This window comes from Psammomys obesus, unplaced genomic scaffold (assembly GCF_907164565.1).
Source record: "Psammomys obesus unplaced genomic scaffold, mPsaObe1.curated_primary_1811, whole genome shotgun sequence".
Lineage (NCBI taxonomy): Eukaryota > Metazoa > Chordata > Mammalia > Rodentia > Muridae > Psammomys > Psammomys obesus.
The window spans coordinates 885,741-899,120 of record NW_026596381.1 but is presented as its reverse complement, the minus strand read 5'-3'; the positions used below and the strand labels follow the sequence as shown (position 1 = coordinate 899,120).

Here is a 13,380-nt window from a genome sequence, read left to right as displayed (position 1 = left end):
AACCAAACCAAACCAAACCAAACCAAACCAAACCAAACCAAACCAAAAAAAGAGTAAAATACAAAAAAAGCAAAACAACAACAACAACAAAAAAAAACCCAACCAAACAAAAGCAAACATACAAGTAAAAGAAAACAAGTACAATACAAAGTAGGTTAATGAGAGGGGGTGAAGTAAAAAAAGGGGAAGCAAAGAGGTTACGGGGGTATTATCAGTAGACAACACATTCTTGAGAATGCTCTTCTATAACACAATACCATGTACAATAAATATAACAAATAAAATCATATATATAATCTAAAATTAATTATTAAAAAATTATTAAAAAATATAAGTGATTCTACCTGAGAATCCTAACTGGGGGCGGGGGAACATGAAGACAAAAGTCCTACTAGTCCTACTAGTCCCAGCCAGGCAGGACTAATAAAACAATAACCAGACAAAACCTTTGATCCAAAAATTACCCTGCCCACAAAAATTGCAAGGATAAAGAAGGAACAAAGATTGAGGGAATATCCAACCAATAATTGGCCCAACCTGAGACCTACCTGTTGGTATAATGTTTTTGTGGGATGTATACAATTTACCCTTGTTCATTCAAACACTGATTTCTCTATCCCACTATCTGGTTTCAATCTAAATATTGCATTGTGATGCTTATTCTAAGCATTACCTGTCTCAAGTTTATGTAAACATGTTATCATTCATTCTCTGTATTGCCAATAAAACAACCAGCTAATGCTGAGCAATAGAGAAGATAGGGTGGGACATCCTGGTCCCAAGGGGAAGAGAAAAGAAGAGAGTGGGAGGAAAGGTTGGGAGAGAAATCTCAGAGGAAATGACCTGGAAACACCAGGAGAGATGAACTGGACCTAAGATATGACTAAAAAGCAAGTTAATGTGTGAAATCTGAATGGGAGGAAGCTATGTGGGCTTGGAGGTTTAGGATGGAGTAATCATTGCCCAGCATTGTGCTCTAGGTTAACTAAAGACATCCTACTCTCTGTGTGGTGATTTGGGTATAAAGCTGGTTTAGGAATAACAGCTGTTTAACTAAAAGACAGAATCAATAACAAGTATTAGTAATCATTAGCACCTACCCCACAACAGAGAGCCAGCCCCTGACACTATTAATGATGCTCTGCTCCGCTTGCAGACAGGAGCCTAACTTGACAGGCATCTGGGAGGCTCCAGCCTGCAGCTGATGGACACAGATACTGGGACTTGTAGCTACACATGAAGTGGAGCTCCAGAGGTCCTGTGGAAGTATAGTGGGAAAGATGGAAGGACCTGGGAGGGGACAGGAACCTCACAAGAAGACCAACAGAGACATCTAACTCAGTCCCATGGGGGCTTACAGAAACTGAGACATCAACTAAGGTACATGCATTGTCTGGACCTAGGCCCCTGTACATATGTGGCTGATAGGCAGCTTGGTCTTCATGTGGGTTGCTTAGTCTCAGGGGATGAGGTTATGGTCAGTCCTGATATGACTTGATGTACTGGGGAGGTTGATATGGGAGGGGAACTCCTCTTTTCTGGAGGGAAAGAGGGAGAAGGGGGAAGGAGGGAAAGGGAGACTGAGAGGAGAGGAGAGAGGTGCACCCTTGGAATGTAAAGTAAATAAACTGAAATTTAAAAACAAATATAAAAATAAAATAAAAAGAATGGGAAATAAGTAAGTGAAATAGAAAAGTAAATATTATGCAGTAACTAGTATGTGTATGGAGAAATAGGTACAAAATCATAATGAGGAGTAAACTTGATAGTTTTTCTGATACATGACTTGAAAATACATATTACATTTAAAACTATGTATATCCTTATATTCCCTCATCCCACTTTAATGTTTCTACTCTGCAGGAATAAAAACAACAGTGTATAATGAAATAGATAGATAGATAGATAGATAGATAGATAGATAGATAGATAGATAGATAGATAGATTTTACAGCAATGTATATCATGGGGGAAAAGCTAAAAATAAGGATTTGGGGAGATGGTCCAATAGATAAGAGCCTAACTGCTCTTGGAGAGGTCCTGGATTCGGTTTCCAGCACCTACATGGTAGCTCACAATTGTCTCTTCCTACAGTTTCTGGGGACTTTATGTCTTCTTCTGGCATATAGAAGCTGCAAATATGTATGTGGTTCACAGACATTACATGCAAAAAAAAAACACCCATATATAAAAATAAAATATTAATGATCAATTAAAAAAAAACAAAATAGCTGGAAACACTTTGTCTAGAAAAAGTGGAATGATTATTCCATCACCATATGGAGTGTTATACAGCAGTAAAAGAGAGATGTGGTACCATTATTGATGTATCAATTTGACCGGAGTGTTTCCCTTACAAATATAGGTGTTTTTATGAAAAAAAAATTTGAGAAGTAATATAAACCACTAATCAGAGAGATGTAAAGGGCAATATCTTAGAAAATATGAGTGGACCTGACTTAAGGTGTTACTTAGAAAAGAAGACTCAGGTATCCATTGTAAGATGGGAGAAGTATGCAAAGAACCATACCAAATTGTTAGTGTTAATTATTTCATAGAGTGTAAGAGGGCGAGGATTCTCCCACTGAACCATGTAATGGTTGTGTAGCTTCTTGTTTGTGGGACTCCTAATTGTTGGAGTGTTGATGTGTCTGACTCTTTTGCCTGCTCTTGGGACCCTTTTCTTCCAACTGGTTTGCTTCGTCCAGCCTTGATATGAGTGTTTATGCCTAGTCTTATTGCAACCTGATATACCATCTTCAATTGATATTCCTGGATGGCCCACTCTTTTCTAAAGGGAAATGGAGGCGGAATGGATTTTGGGTTAAGAGTAGAAGTAGCACTTAAACTGGGAGGAGTAGAGGGAGGGGAAACTGTGGTTGGGATGTATTGTAAGAGAAAAGAAAAAAGTTCCTAATACTGTCTTCTTTTTAGTACATTTAAAGTATATACTAAATTATATTAAATAAGTATTCAAATTATAACACTCTAGTATTAAACTTATTATAAAAAGAAGACATTATTAGGAACTTTTTTTTTTCCCTCATACAAGACACCTGAAGCAAAGAAGAGAAGGAATAGGAAGGGAGCCTATCATAGATGTCCTCTGAAAGACTCCACCAAGCAGGGGATCAAAACAGATGCTTAGACTAACAGCCAAACTTTGGATAGAGTGCAGGGAATCTTATGGAAAAAGGGGAGAGGGGACAGAAGAAACCGGAGGGGGACAGGAGCTCTATAAAGAGGCCAACAAAGTAAAAAATATCTGGGCCTAGGTGGCCTGCTGAGACTGATTCCCCAACCAAGAACCATACTTGGAGAAGACCTAGACCCCTTGCTCAGATGCAGCTCATTAGGCAGCTCAGTCTCCATGTGGATTCCCTAATAAGCGGAGGAGGAGTTGTTTCTGACATGAACTCTGTTGCCTGCTCTTTGATAACTTCCCCCTGGTGGTGCAGCCAGGCCACAGAGAAAGAGGATCCAGGCAGTCCTGATGAGACTTGATAGGCTAGGGTCAGACAGTACAGGAGGAGGACTCCCCCTTTCAGTGGACGAGGGAAGGGTAATAGAGGGAAAAGAGGAAGAAAGGGTGGGACTGGGAGATGAGGAAGGGGGATACAATCGGGATATAAAGTGAATAAATTGTAAAAAGAATTAAAAAATAAAATTAAATATATAAAAAACAAAGTGCAACACTATCAAATAAACATTTCTTTATTCATTTATTAAAAATCATACAGGTTTTAGCTATGGAATTTCTCATGAGATTATTCAATTTTCTGATAAAAGTGACTTAGTCTGGATGAAAACTACTAGTTTTTATTCAATATTGATTAAAATATTCCTAAAATGAATGAGGAAATAGAAAAGAATGCTTTACATATTTCTACTATGATTTATATACTTATCCTGGCCAAGATTTATAATTAAATAATACATGTAAAAGCAATAAAATTATGTCAAATATGTATGGCAGTTTTAAAGATATTTAATGATTGGTAGAAATGCTAATAGGTAATATGAAAAATGGGAGTAAAATGTGTTTATTTACAATGTAGAGACGGATATGAGAGAAAGAGAAATAGGAACTCTCATAGTTTTATTTAAATACATAGAAGGAAAGGCTAAAAAGAAATATGTCAAAACATTTATAAACATTCTTATTATGTGTGGTGATTCATTTTTTTGTGGTTTTGTTTTCTTTCCTCAATATTTTCTAATTTAGTGTAATCATACTAGGGGAAAAGTCACATAAATTTGTATTTACAAAACAAAACAAAAATGACATAAGCCTGTCAGAAAATAATTTATGGAAGCTTTGCATTAGAAGCAGACCTCTTGACGTTACAAAATCATTGGGCATCATATGGGAGATATGGTGGTAAAGGGAGAGAGAATGGCAGGGATTTTTAATTAACGCAAGGTCTGTGATATCCACTGATAGCTCTAACAGTTAATATCTCCATACCATTCTACATCATGTCTCAATGAAGTGCTTGTACTTTAAAAGAAACTTGGCTCTAATAAGACTCTAAGTTCATTTTAAAAGTGGACTTTTTATTTTTTTATTTTAAAAATTTTCTTTATTATTATTATTTATTATAATTTATTCACTTTGCATCCTGGCTGTAGACCTCTCCCTCATCTCCTGGTCCCATCCTTCCTCCCCCTTCCTGCTCTATGTCCCTCCCCTAGTCCACTGATAGGGTTTGTCCTCCTCCTTTTCTATCTGACCCTAGCCTATCAGGTCTCATCAGGACTGGCTGGATCCTCTTTCTGTTAGGATCCTCGTTAGGCCACTTTCCAGGAGGAGCTGGTCACTGAGTTCATATCAGAGACAGCCCCTGCTCCCCTTATTAGAGAAACTGCATAGAGACTGAGCTGCCCATGGGCTACATCTGAGCAGGGGGTCTACAGCCTCTCCACGCATCATCCTTAGTTGATTCACCAGTCTCTGCAGGACTCCTGAACCTAGATTTTTTTTTTTTTTTTTGGCTTGGTTGATCTCCTTGTGGAGCTCCTGTCCCCTCTAGGTCTTTCTATCTCCTCCTTCTTCCATAAGATTGCCTGCACTCCTCCAAAGTTTGGCTGTGAGTCACAGCATCTGCTTTGATACCTTGATGGGTAGTCTTTCGGGGGACTCCTGTGGAAGGATCCTGTTCTGTTCCCTCTCTTCTCCTACTTCCAATGTCTATCCCATTTGCCCTTCTGAATGAGGATTAATTAGGGTCCTTCTTGTTGTTTAGCTTCTTTAGGACTATAGATTTTAGTTATGTTTATTATATGGCTAATATCCACTTATAAGTGAGTATATACCATGTGTGTCTTTCTGCTTCTGGGTTACCTCACTCACAATGACCTTTTCTAGTTCCATTCATTTGCCTGCAAGTTTCCTGATTTCCTTGTTTTTAATTGTTAAGTAGTAGTTCATTGTACCACAATTTCTATATCCATTCTTCAGTTGAGGGACATCTAGGTTGTTTCCAGATTCTGGCTATTTTGAATAAAGCTGCTTTATTCATAACAAATTATTATGATTATTATGAATAAATGAACATAGTTGAACAAATGTCCTTGTTGTATGGTTGTGCATCTTTTGGATATATGCCCAGGAGTGGTATAGCTGGATCTTGAGATAGCACTATCCCTAATTTTCTGAGAAAGTGCCAGATTAATTTCCAAAGTGGTCGTAATGATTTCCAAAGTGGTTGTACAAGGTTACACTCCCACCAGCAATGGAGGAGGGTTCCCATTTCTGCACATCCTCTCCAGCATGGGTCATCCCTTGAGTTTCAACCAAAATTAATGAAAAGAGACGGAGAGGGACACTTCATTCTCATCAAAGAAAAAAATCCACCAGCAAGGCATCACAATCCTGAACATCTATGCACCAAACACAAGGGCTCCTGCATTTGTTAAAGAAACATTATTAAAGCTTAAATCACACATCGATCCCAACACCTTAATAGTGGGAGACTTCAACACCCCACTCTCACCAAGGGACAGATCATTGAGACAGAAGCAAAACAGAGATATAATGACACTTACAGAGGTCTTAAACCAAATGGACCTACAGAACTTTTAAATCAATGTGGACTTTGAGATACAGGAAGACAAAGTTTATTACGTCTTGCTGGCCATCCACCTTTCACTCCGGGTCCATACCATTACCTAGCATGGTATGACATAAAAACCCTTTTGTTCCAGAACTCAATAAGTAAGCATATTTTTTGCAACCTCAAACATATAGGCATTTAAAGGTACAATTCTCTGGAGCAAAACAGAAAAGTTTTCCAGTAATTAGAAAGTTTGATTTATTTCATTTGCTGTCTCCTCCTCAGTGTTAGGGATTGAACAGAGGACCTAGGCAAGCGCTCTATTTTTGAGCTACAATCCTGGCCCTTCATTAAAAGAAATGGACTCCCATTTTATGGCTTGGAACTTATAATGCTGTCCACACTGGCCTTGAACTTGGACTCATCCTGCCTCCACCTTCTGAGTGTTGCAATTACAGGTATGAAACATCATGCCTGACTGCTATTTTTTATTATAGAAATAGGAACTCGAGGAAGTAATTAAAAAGCAACAAATATATAGCTATAAAACCATAGCTACATAAATTGTCTCAATCCAAAATGGATGTTTTATTCTGAATCTAAATGAAATGAGTGGTCACAGTTTTAGATAATGTTATATTTTTCTATGACTTATTTTAAACAGTTCTAGAATATGATGACTAAGTACACAGATTTTTAATTTTAATTTAGTATCTGAAGTAACTTTATCAAGAATTAAATACTCAGATGCCTTTGCCTCAGGGACTAATACTACCACCTGAATGGAGGAGGCCCACATAGCTTAACTTTGATCAGTTTTCATTGGTATAATGAATGTAAGTCAAGATGTGCACCTATAATTTGGCTTCCTCAGAACTCAGTATAAGAATGAAATGTACCCATAACACAAAAAGAACCTGAGATTGTGAATAAAAACAGACCCATTCGTTGCCTTGGTCCTCCTCACAATTTTGTTCCTACTTTCTGCCTTCAGAGCTGGCTGAAAGTTGAAGATGTAACTCATTAGTAGAGCATTTGGCTAGCATGAGCAAGGCCCTGGTTTTTATTTCCATCAACACAACCAAGTAAAACTATCCATCTTTTCAATATAATCTTGTCTGCATTGAGAAATCATTTCATAAAACATACCCTCATATACCTAGAGACAGGGAGATCTGTGAATTTATGGAGATTACAGAATAGTATGTATGGATCTTTTTGTGTTTGTTTGCTAATACAGGTATATATGGAGGAAGGAGGACAATCAAGCTTCGAACTGGCTTTTGGTACAATATTCTTATCTGGTAGTAGGTATTGTGTATGAATAATCTGTAACTCATACCTATTGGTCTTTGCAAACAAAAACCTATAGTAAGGAACCACCATAGTGACTTAGGTCAGTTTGTAACAAAAATCTTTCATTTGATTCCAAAAAGATGAAATCAAGTGTAACCCTCTATGGAAGGTTCTTTACAATTATAGTTTTCTTTCTACTCTCAGGTTACTTACCAATTTTTTCATCTTCCTGTACCATTTTCCTCTCTTCTCTGAAAGCTCTAAGCCAACGTATTTTCTCCTCCAGTTTTTTGGCAAAGAACAGATGCACTTCTTCTGTTTCCTTGTTATGAAGCTTGAAAGCATTTTTCATGCTGACATTAAAGTCATCATCTCTGCCATCTTCAATGTCAATGACCTCATATTTATCCATGTCAATGCGCCCTTTGTAGTATAGGATGTCTCTCCGAATTAGGTCCTAGGTGGGAAAAAAAGAGGTTATTTTGTCGAAGTACAGGCAGAGTGGATGCCAGGAGAGGTGGTGCATGGTCACAACAACAGGGCACAAGCCCTGTCGTTGTTCTGGAATATAAAAGAGGACTTTATGGTCTCACTATATACACTGAGATGACCAGTTGAGCACTGACAAGTTGGTTCAGTAGGTTCTCTAAGAGATTTCCCACATCCAAAGATAGTTTGAAACCTCGGTATTAGTCACTGGAATGCAAATTGTTTATGAGCAATAGAAAGCAATATGCAACAAAAGCACTACCAGCAAGGGAATTTTTATCTTCCAAAAAATTGGGATGACTACCAGAAGCCTAAAATGAGCTTTCAGGAATGTGCTGAAAAAAATTTAGATGAAAGTTCAGTGGTGAGAGTTACTAAAAGGTCATATATGGTTGGGCAGGAAGAGTTAACTATAATGAATCTAATGCTTTATTGAATACTTGGGATTTTTGACAAGAGCTAGTCTGACGGAAAGTGTGGGGAAAAGAGAGTAAAGAAGGTACATGTATCAACACAGATGAAGTTTACAATCTTATATTAGCAAAGCAAAATTATACATGTGTGTAAATACTTTGTTCTCTATCTTTTACTGTTTTACTCATGTACATAGAATTAGATAAATCCTAATTCTAGTTTATGAGATACTCACTATAAGTCTATGCATAGTGCTGTTATTTCTCTACTTACTCACTTGCATTTTAAATGGTGTATTAAGTATTGGTGAACCAGCTACCCTGTCCAAAGCTATTAGCCCCCAAACACTTTCATCTTAAATCTCATGTTCATTATTTATTTTATTTCCTTTCTATATATTTTAATCTAATTTGTACTTTCTACAATCAGCATATTAAATGCCATATATTTCTAGAGGCATATACAAATAACAAAGTTTTAAGAAACATGACAATTATAGATAGCAAATTCAAGAGTATAGATAAGAAAAAATAAAAGTGAGTCAGAAACAGAAAGGAACATGTTTTACTTTGCTTTCTACTGCTGTGATGACCACCATCACCAAAAGCAGCCTAGAGAGCAAAGGGTTTATTTGGCTTATATCATCAAGGAAAGTCAGGGTAGGAGCTCAAGGCAGAAACCTAAAGGCAGAAACTAAAGCAGAGAACATGAAAGCACGCTAATTACTGGCTTGCTTCTCATCGCTTGTTCACCTACTTTTCTTGTACAGTCCAAGCACTGTGCACAGTACAGTGGTTTGCCCGTTGCATTGCCCACTGAAGTTCCCTCTTCCCAGATGATTCTAGACTGTGTCATTTGAAAAAAAATCTAAACATCACAATAGTAAATTAACTAATGGACATACCCAGCCATGGAGCCGGCATGCTACAATACTGTTCTATTGGTCAAAATGTGTCTACTTACACAGTGGTGTATCTGTCTGGAGCCTAACCAATTGTATTTTGATTAGATATGAGGGATGCCACATGGGAGGAAATATATGCTAGTTCTTGTAAACCTGGTTTTGAATGATTCTCAACATATTTTTGTCAATCTCAAATCCTCAGGCATGGAAATACAGGTGCTGTTTACCTGTTTTGCAAACAATAACCACTACATAGTTCTTTTTACTGCTGTCATTATTATACAAATAAACTTAGAATAAATATGGCTTCTAATCCATTGGGTACACCTGCCACTAAGCTCAAACAGATCTTTTGGGTACTTGTAACACTTAACTCCCAGGAGAGAAAGAGATCAATTGAACAGAGAATGCTGGCACTTTTTAGACTTGTTTCTTTTGTTCGTGTCCACAGTGTACAAGCTCAGTCCTGGCCCAAGAAATAGAGGCCTCCCATTAACTGATTTCAAAATTTCAGGAGCGATTTGTGAGATACATGCTCAAAAACTGAGCACTGTCATGCTAATCTGACTAGACAAAATATAGGGGGTAATAGGAAAGCATATGGATGTAAGGTTTGAATTCTCCCTTACAGTTGATAATATAGCATATACAGACCTGGAAAGGCAGATCTGGACAGCACACCTCAAGTGCGGCTACCTACCAAGTTAAAATATTAACAATTTCTCTATTTCCGGATTCCTAACATTCGTCTAAATGTTCCTTCTCCCTGCAACCAAACTAGTGCCTCATGATCACTTTCAATCTTAAATGCCTTTGGAAATTTCCTAAAATTGGAACTATGTGTATGATCATAAGAATCCATTGTCAGCATCAATATGAATATCCTATTGTTTATTTAGATATTTATATATGACAAAGGGACAAGGAAACATCCTATTTTTTTAAGCAAAAGAACAGGGATTAGAGTGATATGTTATTAAACTTTTCTCTTTGTGGTTAATAGAGGGTTCAATATGATTTTCCAGACATCAGATTAATGATAAACTAAATATAAGCATATGATAGAAATGATTAGAAATTATCTAATCACAATTGGCAGCAAAAGGCATAAACAAAACCTGATAGTGAAAAGAATATGAATAAAATATAAACAGTTAAATTCTAGATGTTTAATACATTAATTAATTAATTGCATGATTTGGGCAAGCAACTGTAAAATTCGAAAAGTAAACCTTATCAAATAGCTGTAAAACTCCAACTTAAACAGTTCCCATGTTATAAGGCCATCCTTGTCCAGTAAATGTAGCCTTAAGATTTTGTGCTCCTTTAAAATCCTTTTGATAAACCTCACAGTTTGATAAACCTCAAAATTCTGCTGCCTCTTGCAGCTTAAACTGCCTAAATATGAAGAGTTAAGCACTATGGGTCAGAGAAAAGACAAATTCTAATATTTTTAATTTACATGGCCACTGGCTTTAGACACTTGGCAAATATTTCAGGTAGGATACTACTTACTAATCCACTCATACAAATCACAGATCTACTTGGCTCACAATAATATATTCTTTTCTCCCCAACCTACATTCTTATTTCAATCCTTTCATTGTTGTTTTATTTTTATTTTTTTAGATTTTAAATTTTTTTCAATGCTTAAATTTTATATATTTATATATATATATATATATTTAAATATTAATGACTGTTTATTCATTTTGTATCCCAGCTGTAGCTCTCTCCCTCCTTCTCTCCCAACCCCACCTTTCCTTCCTTATCTCCTCACATGTCCCTATTCAAGGCCACTGATAGGGGAGGCTCTCCTCCCCTTCTATCTGATCCTAGCTTATCAGGATTGGCTGTACTCTCTTCCTCTGTGGCCTGGCAAGGCTGGTCCCCCCTCAGGGGGAGTTTTTTGTTGTTGTTTGTTTGTTTGTTTGTTTTACGGTTTATTCATTTTGTATCCCAACTGTAGCCCCCTCCCTTGTCCCCTCCACCCTCCCTCCCTCTTCTCTACCCTCCCCCAGTCCACTGATAGGGGTGGTCCTATTTCCCTTCCATATGAAAGAAGGGGGAGATAGAAAGATCTGGAGGGGGCAGGAGCTCCACAAGGAGAGGGAAAAAAATCTGGGTAGAGGAATCTTTTCTAAGACTGATATTCCAACCAAGGACCACTCGTGGAGATAACCTAGAACCCCTGCTCAGAGGTAGCCAATGGCAGCTCAGTATCCAAGAGTTTAGACTTTTTAAAATTAATACAATTTATATCTCAGTCATAGGCCCCTTCCTCCTTCCCTCTCAATCTCATTGTCCCTCCCACTTCCCCTCTCCCCTATTCCTATTCTTGGGGAGCCCCCACCCAGACAGCCATGTTCATAGTAGCTTTATTCACAATAGCAAGAAACTGGAAACAACACAAATGCTCCTCAACCAAAGAATGTATAAAGAAACTGTGGCACGTTTATTTTTATCCTTTTAACCTTCAGGGTCAAAGACACATATTCTTCCCCAAGGAAACCTCTGATTAAGCATTCTAGCTGTTGTGGCTCCCCTTTCCAAATCCTAACACTATGAAGCCTCTTAAGTGCCACTCACCTAGCACTTAATTATGATGCCACTAACAGCATTTAGTGTTGTTTGCTCATTTAGATTGTGTTCAGTACTCTGTCTTATTTGAACTTGCCTCACTCAGGGATAACACACAGAAAGTTACTGAGGTCTTCTGAACATAGCAAGACAACAAATCATTCCTGAGTCCTGGGTTTCTCTGGTACTGTTGATACTGGGCTTCTGACATGGTCTGAATGTCTTCACAGTAATACAACCCAAACAGATATCTAGATCATAACTTGCCTGTGTAGTGGAGTTTACTGTTTCTAACAGGATACCAGCCTTTCTCTGTTTTCCTTTTTGTTTGTTCAAGTCAAGGGACACAAAGAATTGAGTACTTCTCCAGAATTGCTTTAAAAGTCTGTAGACATCAAGCTCCTGCCCATAGCCTGTGACTCTAGCAAGGAACTACCCTAATCCCTGACATTATATAATTCAAATAGCTTATGGATATTTCAACTTGATCCCACTAGGTAATCCTAGGATTTAGCAAGACTTCACAGGACATTTTGTACAAATGACAGATGCTGCAAGCTGGAGTTTAAAGCTGTTCAGGATTATAGCCTGCCTTATTCATTTACCAATAAGATTGTCTCTACTACTTTAGAAGGGGTCTTGGCTACTCCTCCCCTACCTAGAACACCTGTTTTTTATCCAGATCCTGGGAAACACACATGAACAAGGGAAGGCTTCTTTTGGTCACTATTATATTCCAACACATATAGCACATGCTTAATAGTTAAAATAACAATAACAACAGCATTGGTGAGTACTTAAATGGCATATACTATATGCCATCTGATATCCTAACAACTTTGAATTTGTCAACTTAAATATTGCTGTTGAAAATACTACAAGATAGGTAGCTGCATTTAATAAGTAATTAAGACACAGAGCCCCTATTGAATTTACTTAGGATTAAATGGTGGAGCTCGATTTTGGGTTTTGAACATCTGGCTCTAAAATCTGTATCTTTATTAAATAATATGCTCTATTATTGCTTTAGAATAAAAATTGCGAAGTGAATGATTAGCAACATGACATACACTGTAATTACATCAATTTCTAAAATTTGGTAAATACAATGTGCCAACAATTATATCTGTAAAGCCTCATTTAAATTTCATGATTTCCTTAGATTATTATTGTTTTAATAAGGAATAATTATAAGCAGAAAATTTGTTTAAATTCAAACAGCTCATTGGAGAAAGGTAATTGGTACCTTCTAGTCTGGCTGTATTAGACATGCTTTTAACATTCCACTCCATTATTTTCTACTAGCCATAATGGTTCCTCTCTATAGCCTTGCTGAAATGTTTTCTATTTGGAAGAAAACAAATACAAATAGATGAATAAAAAGAACAGACAAGCTGGGTGGTGGTTGCACATGTCTTTAATCCCAGCACTTGTGAGGCAGCAGAGGCGGGTGGATCTCTGTAAGTGCCAGGCCAGCCTGGTCTACAGGATGAGCTCCAAGATAGCCAGATCTGTTACACAGAGAAACTCAGTCTTCAAAAAAGAAAGAGGGAGACAGAAAGAGAGAGAAAGAAGGAAGGAAATAAGGAAAAAGAAAGAAAGAAAGAAAGAAAGAAAGAAAGAAAGAAAGAAAGAAAGAAA

General features: G+C 37.3%; 1 protein-coding gene across 8 annotated transcripts in view; it reads right to left on the bottom strand.

The window, feature by feature from the left end:
- Arhgef9 (Cdc42 guanine nucleotide exchange factor 9) overlaps nt 1-13,380 on the bottom strand; it is a 152,991-nt gene that overhangs the window by 6,722 nt on the left and 132,889 nt on the right. For all 8 annotated transcript variants that reach the window (XM_055597472.1, XM_055597467.1, XM_055597474.1 and 5 more), the window contains one exon: nt 7,566-7,809. In XM_055597472.1, coding sequence (XP_055453447.1) covers nt 7,566-7,809 — 244 coding nt within the window. The remainder of the gene's footprint in view (nt 1-7,565; nt 7,810-13,380) is intronic.